The 13,492-nt window shown below is 42.3% G+C and overlaps 1 protein-coding gene across 1 annotated transcript in view; it reads right to left on the minus strand.

The window, feature by feature from the left end:
• The window catches only part of LOC110044941 (uncharacterized), a 28,623-nt gene that overhangs the window by 9,073 nt on the left and 6,058 nt on the right, over positions 1 to 13,492 (minus strand). The window contains exons 3-15 of the mRNA XM_089295016.1: positions 13,100 to 13,492; positions 12,488 to 12,683; positions 11,505 to 11,774; positions 10,301 to 10,639; positions 9,494 to 9,829; positions 8,595 to 8,954; positions 7,713 to 8,033; positions 7,061 to 7,219; positions 6,392 to 6,532; positions 5,334 to 5,621; positions 4,242 to 4,754; positions 3,102 to 3,407; positions 149 to 1,372 (exon numbers count right to left, since the gene is read on the minus strand). The exon at positions 13,100 to 13,492 is cut by the window's right edge and continues 1,403 nt beyond it. Coding sequence (XP_089151142.1) covers positions 149 to 1,372; positions 3,102 to 3,407; positions 4,242 to 4,754; positions 5,334 to 5,621; positions 6,392 to 6,532; positions 7,061 to 7,219; positions 7,713 to 8,033; positions 8,595 to 8,954; positions 9,494 to 9,829; positions 10,301 to 10,639; positions 11,505 to 11,774; positions 12,488 to 12,683; positions 13,100 to 13,492 — 4,846 coding nt within the window. The remainder of the gene's footprint in view (positions 1 to 148; positions 1,373 to 3,101; positions 3,408 to 4,241; positions 4,755 to 5,333; positions 5,622 to 6,391; positions 6,533 to 7,060; positions 7,220 to 7,712; positions 8,034 to 8,594; positions 8,955 to 9,493; positions 9,830 to 10,300; positions 10,640 to 11,504; positions 11,775 to 12,487; positions 12,684 to 13,099) is intronic.

The following is a 13,492-nucleotide window of genomic DNA, read 5'->3' on the forward strand; positions in this document are numbered from 1 at the left end:
TGAGGAAAGTTTTTTAGTAGTACACTCCTTCTGACGCTGTTTTATACCCAAGTAAAAAATCTATACTTTCCAATTTTAGAAAACTAGGGCTTCCAAAATTTACAAAGCGACCCTTGAATATGAACCAGATTTTATAAGAAATGCCTACCCTGAGGTCTTTTCCTTATAGCAATGCGAGGAAAATAATGAGTCGGCCTCGCTTTTCTGGGCTCACAAGCTCCGTTGCTGTTACAAGCCACTGAATAGCAGTCATCCTCGATCATAAACGCCAGGTCACAAGCTTGCCGCTTGCAGCAAAACTGCATGCAAATGTCCATGTTGCTGGTCTTTCCGTTGTCGGTGAATGTTCCCGCGTTAATTCCCCCCACTAGAGTGTAATTGTGAAGAATTTCTCCGTCCCAACACACACTTTTCTGTTGCGTGGAAGCTGTAGGAGAGAGAACGAAGAGACCGTTTATTTTCTGCATGATTTGCGGCGTGTTTTCGTAAACGCGAAGCGGTGGGCGGTTCGGGAAAGCGTTTGGAGAGGCGAAAGCGTCTTGTCTGTGTCTTAAACGTTCCATCGCGTAGTCCACGAATCTGTCTAAGTCTTCATTACTCAGTGACATGAGATCGTTGTTTGTGGTGTCATAGTAACCAGGTAGTCCTTCGTTTTCGTCTCGCCAGTTTCTGGTGTGTTTGTTTACATGAAGCCATTTGTGGAAAAGCCCTTTTAAAACCTTGTCAACAGTCAAATCAGTTGATTGGGAATTTGACAGAACGAGATTAGCACGTGAGCCATGATGCGAGGTATCGTTTCGAGGGTCAATAATTGCCGGGCCGGAACTCGCTGGTTTACGAATATTAACGTCTGACAAGTGACCAGAAGAAGTCACCTGGTCATTTTTGGGTGAATTCATTTGCTTCATGAACAAGCCTAAAATATTCGGCGAGGGCGAGCTCTGACCTGTCTTCTCTCCCAAGCCGCTTAAGCTGTCGACGCCTTTAAGTGGGAGCGGTGTGGTAACTGTCTTAGATGGACTACTATGAGAGTCATTCTCATTATAAAATAAAGGAAAAGCGTAAACATTCATTTGCCCGCCCTTAATGCTATTAACCAGCGTTTCAAAGTGCATTCGTGGAGTTGTTGGCGTAAACATGTTCGTGGAGAAACTTGCGTCTATGTTTTTACTGTTAGAATGACTGTCGCTGGGAATGGTGCTAATGACGTCATTACTGACGTCACCAGTTGCGTCACTGTCCACAGAGAAGTCAGTGTTATCAGCGTACTTGTCGTTTACGGGTAGAAGTGTTGCTTCAGTCTGTAGCGTCTTCCCGTACAGCAGGCGTTCAATCGTTCGCATGAGAGCCCTGAGTTTTTTATGTCCCAATGCTGTAGAAGTAAGGTTTGCATCAGATGATTGTCAATATATGAAGAAAAGAGAGAAAATTGAACGTCCAATATGTTTTATATTGCATTAGAGTTAACCAGTTAAGCCATGACCAGTTCTGGATGGTTTGACGGAGGTGTCGCAAGAATGGAGAATTATTCACCGAACTAGAGGTGAATGGTGGTAAATATTTACCGCGTCGCGAAGCTGCACTGTGGTAAATAATTTGTATCAGTATATACCACATAAGCTGAATAGCTAGTGGACTAAAAAAATGTTTTATTTCTGGAAATAAACCGACAAATGCAGGTGAATATAATCACCTCCGAGTCAAACAATCAGAAGACGTAAAAAGCACTATTGACTAGTGTGGTATATACTAAGGATAAGTCGAGAGGAACATTGAGGTCGAGGGGAAATAAAACTCACTGTTTCCCGCGCGACCTGTCATTAAGTGTTTTGTTATACCTCCCAACTCAAAAGTAGAAAAAAACTGCGAAGAAATCATTTGCTTGACGCCGGCTGGCTCACAAATTTGCCGCGGTTTCAAAGAGCACGACCTGATCACGTGGGAGTCGAAAGTTCAGGTTGTTTCCCTTGGGAGTTAGTGAGCTTTGACCCACGACACGTGACACGTTCTCCTCCAGTTGGAAAACGTATTTGAGTTTGTAGGTATAACAAAGCATTTTTTCAGCAGTATTCGGTTGAAACAATAGATAACTGTTAAGCCTAGTCTCTTGAGAATAACTGATCACGTCATTAACAAAAATGTTAAGATTACGTTTTAAATAATATCCTGGTATAGTTTATTTTTAACCCTGTTTAGCCTGGGGGGGGGGGGGGGGGGAAGAGGGGGCACAAAGTGCCGCGTTGGTTTCAATATTTTCTTATAAAAAAGCAGTCGAGCTATGTTGAGCAAACTTTGGGACTGTTTCTAACAATTACCTCGGAACATTTGGGTGTTTCAATCTAAGTAGGGTTAAATCTTATAATAGTGGCAAACTACATGATGTCTTGTATTGAAAAAGACACAACGTGGTGTTTATCAAAGTTCATCAATAATTTTTATAAGTAAAATCAATCTCGATAGGTAGATACGATGTCACCGACACGGTTCATTGATTTCTGCCTTTATTTGCACTACAGTTATAAAATCTGACATGGGGCCCGTTTCTGGAAGGTCCCGAAAAGTTTTTGCACCCGGAAAGCCGTAGCAAAATCTCAAACCTTATGATTACAGAGCTGTTTTATTCACATATTCTTAATATCAACAGAGTTTCCCTTCATACAAGAAGTTTCAGGCGTGTACACCTCTCAGTTTTTACAAACAGATAAATTAAAAATGGCTTTATGGGCCCGAAAGGTTTTTGGGGCTTTTGACAAACGGGCCCCAGGTCTCTAATAAGATTACACAGATTTGGCTAACGTGTTCACAATCTTGTTGCCACACAATTCAGACCATATGATGATTCATTCTAGAGGTTACAGTTGTGCAATTTGTCGTACAAACAGAACAATTTTAACCTCCCAAGTAAATCACCACGTGGCCTGAATTGGGTGGCAAAAAGAATGTGAACACGTTAGCCGAATCCGTCTATGAAATGCCGATTTTTGAAGACGAAGTTTCTTAAGTAGACATTTCGAGTTAAAATAACGTAACGAGAGCCCAGCTAAAGAAGACTATAAAAGCTTGCTAAAAACGATAAACAGTTCGGTTTGGACGATTCCTACCTTTATCTTTCTTCTTGTCGTGATACACATAAGCAATTTTCGGGTTGTACCTCGCGGGATTCCTCGCAGGACGCGTCTCACACAACGACTCGTTCACGCAGCTAACACCATAGCATTCCCCCTCGAGCATGAACGCTACATCGCATGCGTCCTTCATGCAGCACCGCTGAGTGCAAATACTGATGTTGTCAGCGTCCCCAAGATCGGTGAATTTTCCCGCGTTTATACCTCCCACCAAAGTGACGTCATTATGAACTGGGCTTGTGCGACATTCGCCGAATTCCGACGATGGTTTGGTTTTGTTTGCTGGAAACAAAAAAATATAGCCTGTAAGCTGAACACAGAAGTCGTTTTTATTGGAATATACCTTTTTTCAACGGCAACCAGATTTGTTTACTTAGGTTCCAGCACCCAAATAAAACAAGCTATAGCTGGTTATGGACAAACATAACCACCATAGGTACATATTCAATCAATCAATTTTCAAACAATCAGTCAATTAGTGTCCTAACGTAAGACGAGGTTGCCGCCAATATCCAAGCCAGAGCCTCATGTATAAAAATATTAAAAATTATTATGCGCAAGTCATATTTTCTCCAAACTCACATTTTTATTCAGAGATTCTTAAGGCCATTGAAAACAACTACAATCCAACCTACACTAACAGCCATCTCTCTACAACGGCCTCCTCTCTGCAACGGCCACTTTTTTGGTCCCGGCGGACGGTCCATTCATTCAATCTTATTTCAATCTCGCTACGACAGCCAACTCTACACAACGGCAACGGTAACTAGGGCGCGTCCCAGCTGCCAATATAACCTCTCGACAACAGTCAGTTAAATCAACGACTGACGAACGATATCTAGAAAACCCCATTTTCTATGGAAAATGGTCATGAAATTTGATCTGTACCACACGTCGTTAATCTCTGTTTCTGTTTGGTTTCTGTTTTACTATTATATTTGCATTGTGTTACATATTTACATGCTAAAATAAACGTTTTTTTAAAAAAAGTAAAAATGTTGCAGCCCCCGAAAAAAAGTGTCATATTACACCCCTACCTCCCCATAACGGCCACTGTCCTCTTTCCCCAAGGTGGCCGTTTTGGAGAGGTACGTTCGACTGTATTTTCTTACTTACCAGTCACGACAACCTTCGTGTGTTTTACAAACGCGATCTTTGGTTTATAAAAGGGTGAATACGCAGGCTTCGTCAGACAGAGGGCGTCGTTATAACAAGACACTGCGAAGCATTGCTTCCCGAGCATGAACGCGAGACTGCAGCTTTCCATTCTACCACAGGCTCTCACACACTCCGACATGTTTCCCACTTTCCCTTTGTCGTTAAACTTTCCCGCCTTGATGCCGTACTTAAGCGTGACATTAAACAGGATCTCTCCGGCCGCGTACGTGTTCTTGTGCGGCAAGCCGTCCTGAAGGGTAAGGTAGTTTTCGTGGATGGCCGGTGTCGGCGAGGGTGATGTTCCCGGCGATCGCTGGGTTCCGGTAAGCGTGGTTGGCGTAAAGTCGGTTGATGCTGTGCTGGAAGAGCTTGCAGCGGTACCCGTGCTGAAGGTTGAGGTCCCTGTGGTACCAGTTGGCGAGGTTAAATTTCGGGTACTTTCTGTTGGCCCAAATTCCAGGTCTAAGTTATCTAAACAAATGATATCAGTTAATATGATGCACTGAAGTGTTTAGATGGCAACACGCAAACAAAAAAGGGAGGATATTACATGAACGCGCGGAGAAACGAAATTTATCTTCGGGTGTTGAAAAGTATTACGCAAGTGAGCACAGCGAACGATTGAAATATTTTTCAAACTCGAAAAAAGAAATTTCGTATCTCTAAGCGGCCAAGTAATGATCTATTTATTATACACTGTAAACACTAATGAAATACCAAACCGTTTCACTTTCGCTGCGAAAGGCGCAATTTATTACGTAACCATAGCGACGGTGATCTTTTTACGTGTGAAGATGACATGTTATTTTCAGTTGTTAAGATATCATGTTTTCGCGCGAAAGCTTACCTGGTATTTCATTGGTGTTTATAGTAATTTAAAGAGTTTTTCTATAACGAGAAGAACTTCTCTGGATATTATTTACAAGCTCTCAAGCTAAAAAAGTGAATAATTTCGTCAACTCTGGTAAAATTCTCTAATATACCAGCGGCAGTCACAGCTAGTTTGTAATTTTACAACTTTATAAGTGAATAATAGTGGTTTTATCTTACCTAGCAACCTATAAACACTGTTAGCATAAGGTCCGCCCAGACCATCGCGACATCTCCTGGACATCCCATACTTCCGGTAATCAATTTCCGCTCGGGGCCCTCCGAAGCACATTCCTCCTCGCTGAAGAGCAAACACAGTATAGCCTCGTTTTCGCGCCACCTCTCCGCACTTGCGCAGTGGATCTGAGCGTGACTTATAAAAATCATCCAGTTGCGCATCAGAGTGCTCGAGTACCGGGAGGGCGTGGACTCCAGAGTCATTCCAACAACCAATAGAAATGTAAGAACCTGATATACACAATTTACACTCAGTCTATCATCATCATTATCATTATTGACACTCTGTCTTAAAATTAAAAAAAAAAAAAAAAAAAAAGAGAGCCGGCAATGCACGAACTAGAAACAGTATATTTGCCCCTTACAGCAAGGAGCCTTGCCAAGACGATCCGTGTTTTGGTCGTGTATACATTCCCAGAGCTGTTTGCCAGTTTCTGAGGTCGAGTGCAACGTTTTGTTAGCAGCTAGGAATACGTTTTTTGTTTGTTTGTTCGTGTTTTGATCTACTCTGTAAGGGGCTGTCAAACATTAGAAAAACGATGTATTTTCTAAAAACCGTTTAGTTCATATAGGCAATTATCTGTACTTCAATAGGTTTACAAATATAGCTAGTCGGATAATTAATACAGCGGTTTTCACCTTATTGTTGAAAAGTACTTGGTTTTGCATTAACACAGTACACGATTGGCTTAAAAAGACTCGCGCCACTTTTTTACCCAATCAGAAGTAAAACCAAAACCTATCGCGCACGCGACCTACCGCACGCGTTTTCCCGCGCTTTGCATCAGCTACATGCATTTACTTCGAGTTTGGATTGGTTCACTGGATTCTCTGTGTTATTTGTGATTGGTTTAAGTGATTCCTTTGGTTCCGGTTTTAAGACTCTCAATAGAAAACCGCTCTGTGATCACTCCATATCGCGAATTGTTCACATCGACTTTAGCCGTCAATTGCATGCAATTTTAGCGCAAGCTAGGCTTGTCCAACTCATTTATGCTCACCAGAATCCGTCAGTCGGTAGACATCATTAGCGAACAAGCTTCCTTTTCCCGCCTTACAAGATGATGACTCGCCAAACTGGTTAAACCTGCGCCCTGCTGTGGGTCCACTTAGGCATGCTCCACCATTCTGGATAGCAAACACTGAAACAAAAAGTGAAACACGCTTGTTTTCGTAGGGCTTCATGTAGTCCCTCTTTCGCTTACTTCGTCGTGCGTGACGCCGCAAAAAGCGCAATTTTTCCTCGCGCTTTTCTTTTTCGCTCCACGCCTAACGGACTAAGCGAAAGAAGACATATTCGTAGTCTAGTGTTTTCGTGGCTCCAAGTCATTCCCTGTTTCAATGACGAAGAATAGATGATGTAGCAATTTCTAATAGTCATTTCTAATTGAGTTTCAACTTACGGACTGTTTTGAGATAAATTTCAAGTACTGAACCACGTTTTTCAGTTGTTTAAAACTCGTATAACTTGTGATAATAACACTATCCACAGCAACTTTCTGGGACTGACTTTCTTGATTATCATTGTAACAGTTATTCTATATCGGTGAGTAACATTAGCTGCAGTGAGCAATTGCTGAAGACAAGAAAGTGTGCCAATAAAATTCAAATGACCCACCCACCCCCCTCTCCCCTTGTCAATGCCAAAAGAGCAAAGGGTTTCACTTTACCTTTGAAGTCATGCCTCTTTGCCACTTGAGCGCATGTATCAACGGGCTTCTGCCGCATGGCGTACGGCTCAGTTAGCAGGGGATCTGAGCCCTCTAACGAATCAACGGCAAATGAATCCGTGTCTTTCCAGCAACCAAGAGAGGCGTACCACCTGTTTGCTGCAAACAAAATGACGATATAACAATTGATTCAGCACCAAAATCTAGCATTAACTTTTCACAACTTTGGAAATCTTCAGGGCAGCAAAAAAGTAAACGCTGTATGTTTCGCAGATCTTAGACGAAAATACTTCTTCCGCGATAAGCTCCAATCCCTTTTTCTTCCCAAAGCACGATTTATTGTAAGATGATTTTCACGACATTTGAGGAAGTCGGCGCAAGAAGATCAGACTAAGTTTATCACCATTTTACAATTAAGTACATAACATAAGATTAATAACGAAATATACAGGTAAAAACTACTCCAATCCCTTAGCCTATGAAAAAAGCCAACTTCTTCAGACCAATGAAAAATTTCAGCTGCTTTTGTAGTTGCGCATTGCTGCTTAATTTCGTCGCTTTGCGTCCTTTTGAGTATAAAATACAGACTTCGAAGAGACAAAAAGGGGTAGATAACAAAGGTATTAACAAGATATTTAATCAGGAAAACTACCTGGAATTTCGTCATCAGGCGGACTCCAGTTAACATAGGCCAGCCTCGGGTGATAATACTCAGACAAGGCTGGCTTGACTTGGCAAGAACTATAGTCTTTGCACGAAACCAGGAAGCAATTGTCCCGTATGAGGAAAGCCACGTTGCATTTCTCGTCTGCACAGCAGAATGCTGAACATTCGTCCATGTGTTTGACCACGCCCTTGTCGGTGAAGTTCCCTGATTTGATGCCCCCGCGCAGTGTCACGTTGTATATGGTGTTGCTAACGCTATACTTGTCGCATGCGTCCAGGCTTGGTTTCTTAGCGCCTGGTAGAGGATCTGCAAGAGAAAGAAAAAATAAAGTGGTCTGTGCGAACTATAGATGTAAGCGGAAGGACGATTGGGTATACTAGTGAAGAGTTGAGTGTTCTCTAGTGTCCTCTCTCTAGCTTTATCAAATTTAGGTGTGCAGCTATGGTTTTACATTTGCACGCTCAGTGTAGGCCATTTCTTAATATAACTACTAAATGAATTTCCGTCAAGCCATATAAACCCGAGGCTGAAAAGTTAGTTTTTTGCAAGCCAGGAAACAAGCCAGGGACTGTCATTTAGCTCCAAAATCTTCGAAGGATAACATTAGCTTCTATTGCTAGCGCCAAAGGAAGGAGCACGGACAGTCATGATGAATGCTTCTTCGCCCTTTTTGAATCAGTTCGCACTACTGCTGACCTTTTTGTGCATCGGTAATTATGCAAAAAGGGCTCGATTTGGTTAGAAGTCCTTTAGCACAAAAACAAGACACTGCTTGAGTTGTTGTGGCCTCTTCTAAAAATACTTAGCTCGAATATTTTAATTAATTTAAATTAATTAATTTAACCAGAAACATTTAACCACACTCACCTCCTACGGGTCTCTGATTGCCGCGATACACGTACGCCACAGTAGGGTTATATGAGGAAGGTTTTGCTCTCTTGACCTGACACCCCTCAGTATCCAAACACTCAACTGCATAACAATTGCCCTGAATCATGAACGACACGTCACACTTGTCGTCACGGCAACAATGACGTATGCACTCGCCCATGGTGCGGGTTCGACCGTACGTGCTAAATTTTCCCGCGTTTATTCCGCCAACCAGTGTCACGTTGTAGCTGACTTCCGTGTGGTGACACAGTGGTTGCGGCTGTGCAGGCGGTGTTGTAGGTTTTGACAAACTAGGAGTCAAGGCCTTGCTGTAAGCGCTTCCGTCGGCCGAAAGTTCTGACGAGGAGGAAAGAGATAAAACGGTTATGACACCACCTGCGAAGTCGAAATACACAGAAGAAATTGTCCGTAGTTAGGAATCCTAAAGGGAAGGAGGCAAGGTGTACGAGTATTTGAATGTCGCAGCAAACACCTCATTAACACGAGAGCCCATCACTAACTACGTGATAATCCATTATATTTATGCCATTCCTGCGATTCGTATTGAATTTTAATTGGAAAGATATCTGAATTACTTCTGCGGTCAGGTTTTTTTGTTCGTCTATGTTTTGCTGTGTATATCGTTCAGTTACTTAGAACTGCTGATGTTTTGCTCTTAAACGCTATCTGTTCCGCTATGCATCACGGGAGATCAAGATCAACGTCAAAATCATTCACACATCTGTGTTGACACTGAGTAACACATGTAACATACTTATATTTTTCACTTCATGTTACGCAAATATACATACATCGCTAGTGAAATGGCAATTCATGAGTACCATTCGCCTGGTAAGATTAGCAAAGTCAAGAACTGAGATAACACATTTATCTACCTGGCTCGGGTGTTAGCGTTTGTAAGTGAGATACGAAAGTTATCCTGGGATTCATATTCGACGGCCGTGCCTTCTTCGTTTTACAAAACACCGCATTGTGGCATTGAACCAGATAGCAAGAGTCCCGGATCATGAAGGCCAGGTCGCATGACTTTCTCAGACAGCAGTGTCGCGTGCACAAATCCATGTCGTGCACGTGCTTAGCTTCAGAGAAGATCCCGGATTTAATGCCACCGACTAGTGTAACGTTATATTCGGGCCTGGTGACGGCACATCTCTGCGAGTCATCAATAGGAGCGGGCGGTCTTTCAGTTTTCTTGGTTTGACGAGACGTTGCTGACAAATATCAGGTCATAATTAAATGTTAGTTGTCGGTGGGTGACAGCCAAAATAGGTCTTTTTCGATATACTAAAATTTTATAAAGCCCTTCAGGCTTTGAAGAATAAAGGAAAAGATATCGCAGTCAAGGATGAATAAAACAAGGACTTCTTTCATTTGGCTAAGTAGCGGAAGCAACTTAGAATTTTGCGAAATCGCAATTGAACTATTAAAAAGGTTAAGCCTGCATAAGAGCCAAGGGGCCCATCAGGCCGGAGCTCATCACGGTTTCTGTAGCATGAAGCGACCAGGAGTATTTCTACTTCCCCCCTCCCCCTCTGGATGGCATGCTAGTCCATCACAGAGTTACCCCCAGCATTAAGATCGCCGGTACCCATTTATACACTTGGGTGGAGCAAAATCGCAAAAGGACTATTACAAGTGCAAAACTGACTACAAAGAAGACGGTTGTGGATTCATTTCATTACCTGTATCGTAAGACATCAGGAAGCCTTTTCCTTCTGCTCCTTCGATGCTGGTAAACTGTACCCATAGCTGATTCCCACTTGATGTTACTTCGGGCGGCCGCTTTACTCCGCAGTAAACTCCAAGGGCGTTAGCATTTTCATTGCTTCCGTCTCTGACCACAAGTTTGGCCTTACCGCAGGTTCCGTCCTCATCTAAACTAAAGCTTTTAAAACTGAGTGCGATTTTCTCGCTCGGATCCACGGTAACATGCCACGTACAAGAAGTTTTGCCTTTGTAGCTTTTGGGCCATTCTGGAGATTCGAAAATACCAGTTGGACTGAAGAAGAAACCACCGCATTCTGAAGAGACGAGAAAGTTGACGTCAGTTTTTCATGCGTCTGTCCTGTTATATATTGATCATGAATTTCGTCATAACATTGTCAAAGTAGCTGTGGATCCATGAGGCGATGACGTCAATTTGTTTTTGCGATAACAAATTGTCAAATTGTCCTCACTCGCTTGTTGATGTATCGCATAAATTATAAATTCATGTGTCTGTCCGCATATTGACAATGAAAATTAGCCAATGAGTGTGCGAGAATTTCTGCAGTTATCGTAAAAAACTAAATTGAAGACAAAGAATACGAGAAAACGTGAGAGGTAATAACATTCTTAATCTCCCAAAGGTATAGACAACTAAGTACGGCCTTAAATCATGGCGATACTCTGGATCCAAATTATAGAATAGCCTCCCGGACTCGATCAGATCCTCTGCCAGTTATAAAGCGTTTAGAACTGCTTTAAGTGTTGTGGACATCAGCTGTCATATGTAAACTTATTTTAACAATGTTTTCCTTTTTATATCTTACTTATGTGTAGTTTTTATCTGTACAATTTATATACATTTTCTTTAAATGTTTATATATTTTATATATTTTATAGTAGTTGAGTTTGATAATTATTCCGAAATGTACATTTTTATTTTGTTATTTTGTTTTCTTGGCGCACCTGTAAACTAGCTGGTGCGTCCTGTAGACTCTGCTTATCAAGTCTATGGGACGCACCGTTACCATAACTAAGTGTGCGACCGAGTAGAATAAAATGTCTATGTCTATGTCTAAAAGATCAAAACGGTAACAGTGGCAACAACAAAAACAAGAATGTTAGAAGCAATAACAACAGTGACGCGAAAAAGAAGGTACCAATAATAACAAAAACACTCACCTCTTTCAAAACTGCAAGCTTTCGTAAGATTCTGAATTTCCCCCTGTGACAGAGCTTTGTTGTAAATCCTGAACTCGTCCACCTCCCCCTGGAGAAATCTTTCATCCTTGTGTTTCCCTATTCCCGCATGCGCATCCCAGTCTTGAGACAAAAGACCATTCCCAGCACCCTCTGCCTTCAGTTGACCATTAACGAAAATCTTAGCGAGACCAGAGTGTACGTCGTAAGTTCCAACAAAGTGGTTCCAAACATTTGCGGGAATTATTGGATCTGCAGAAAAGTTAAAGGAAACATTTATTAAGCAGCTTCCGAATTATCAGCTTTGAAGTGATAAATGTATACTATTTTGTTTGGCTTTCTGAGTTTGGTTCTGGATTAAGAAGTCTGATTTCGAGATCTGGCAGCCGGGTTCTTCTGCTGTGTTCTGGAGTGAAATACTTTGCTGATACAATGCCTCTCTCTATCTCGTCCGCTGTTGAACAAAAGCCGATGAATACTATCACAGTTTGATATTGGTCCACTTAAAGTAAAAAACAAAGAAGCTTAGGACAAAACAAACAACAGCATCCACACATTAACAAAGAAAGCAATAAAACTTTTCTATAGTCACGAGCACAGGCCGGCAAAGTGGCGGGATAATTAGATTTCTTGAGCTCTTGTGCGTAAAACATAACCTTTCACAAAATTGCTTTTTTTTTAAGACGCTTACCGCAAGAGGTTTGACAACAAATTAAACATTCCGGCAGGTTGTGGATTGTGATGCAACCCAAACCAAACCCCCAAACTATCAAAAATAACTTTGCAAAGTTTTGTGTGGCATACGAGAGTCTTAATGCAAAAATCCAAGTTTGGAGTCACATTACACTGAGCCTGCCCAACATACCTTTTTATTTTCTTTTTTTTTTTATCTTTTATTTTGTGTGTGTGTGTGTGTGTGTGTGTGTGTGTGTGTGTGTGTGTGTGTGTGTGCTCCATACACGTACCTGTCTCGACACTGAAGATTTCATCGCCCGATTCATTCCTGTGAAACCACCTAACACTGCCATCTTGTACTTCGAAATGGTATTGCCCGTTTTTATGGACAGAATGGCCACCAACCGTGTCAAATATCGAGTGATAACCCTTGTTGGTATCCAGCTTGATCCACGCTGCTACGCTTACGGCCTGGCGCGGTCTTTCCTGATGACAGATGCGAAAAATAAAAATCAAGAGAAAGATACACTGTCTCATCGCTAGGGATACCTCATTCACGTGGAGGTGGTAGGCGAGGCAATTGCATTGTCAGAGAATTCTTGGTTGCCTCTTCTCAGGGTAGTACAAAAACCACCAGGCTTGGCGGGAATTTAAATTATCTTCTACGACATTGCTTTCGTTTGTTTTCGAATCGTGAATTATGGATGCGCTTTGCGTGAATTTAGAGAGCGTTACTACGCCTTGAATTGCCTAGATCAAACCTTTTCATCACGTGAGCAAGTGTGCCAGTAAAAAGAACCAAGTGTCCCGTCTCTAAAAGATGCCCCCCCCCCCCCCTCTGCTGACGAATAAGCGTGCCCTCCCTCCCTTCCATTTACAGCTAGTCCATAGATGCACTTTACCTTTAACTGGTTTGCGTTCAGTAGTATTTCGCTGCCACTGTTTAGCCTTGCAGCTTTTCCACACGATCCAAAAGATCTTGTAATCTCTGTCCGCTTGTCCGTGTCAGTAACATCTCCCTTCCAAGACGCGTACGCTGCCCTACCGTTTTGCACATCCTCGAAATTCAAGTACATGAGTAGCCCTTGAGAAACACGTGACCTCCGCAACGCGTCGCCATCAACGCTCGCGTGATCGCTCACGTGATTGTTTGCGTTCAATGCCGGCAAAAATGGCGACCACGGCGGATTCATCCTTGCTCTTTCTTGAGGGAAAAACTCGGGGTTATTAGGTCCCATTTGAGAATACAAGGGTGCTTTTTTGGGGCTACCACCCGTAAACGGCATCTGAGACTT

Source organism: Orbicella faveolata, unplaced genomic scaffold (genome assembly GCF_042242905.1).
Source record: "Orbicella faveolata isolate gen_17 unplaced genomic scaffold, um_ofav_v1 contig_25, whole genome shotgun sequence".
In the NCBI taxonomy this organism is placed as follows: domain Eukaryota; kingdom Metazoa; phylum Cnidaria; class Anthozoa; order Scleractinia; family Merulinidae; genus Orbicella; species Orbicella faveolata.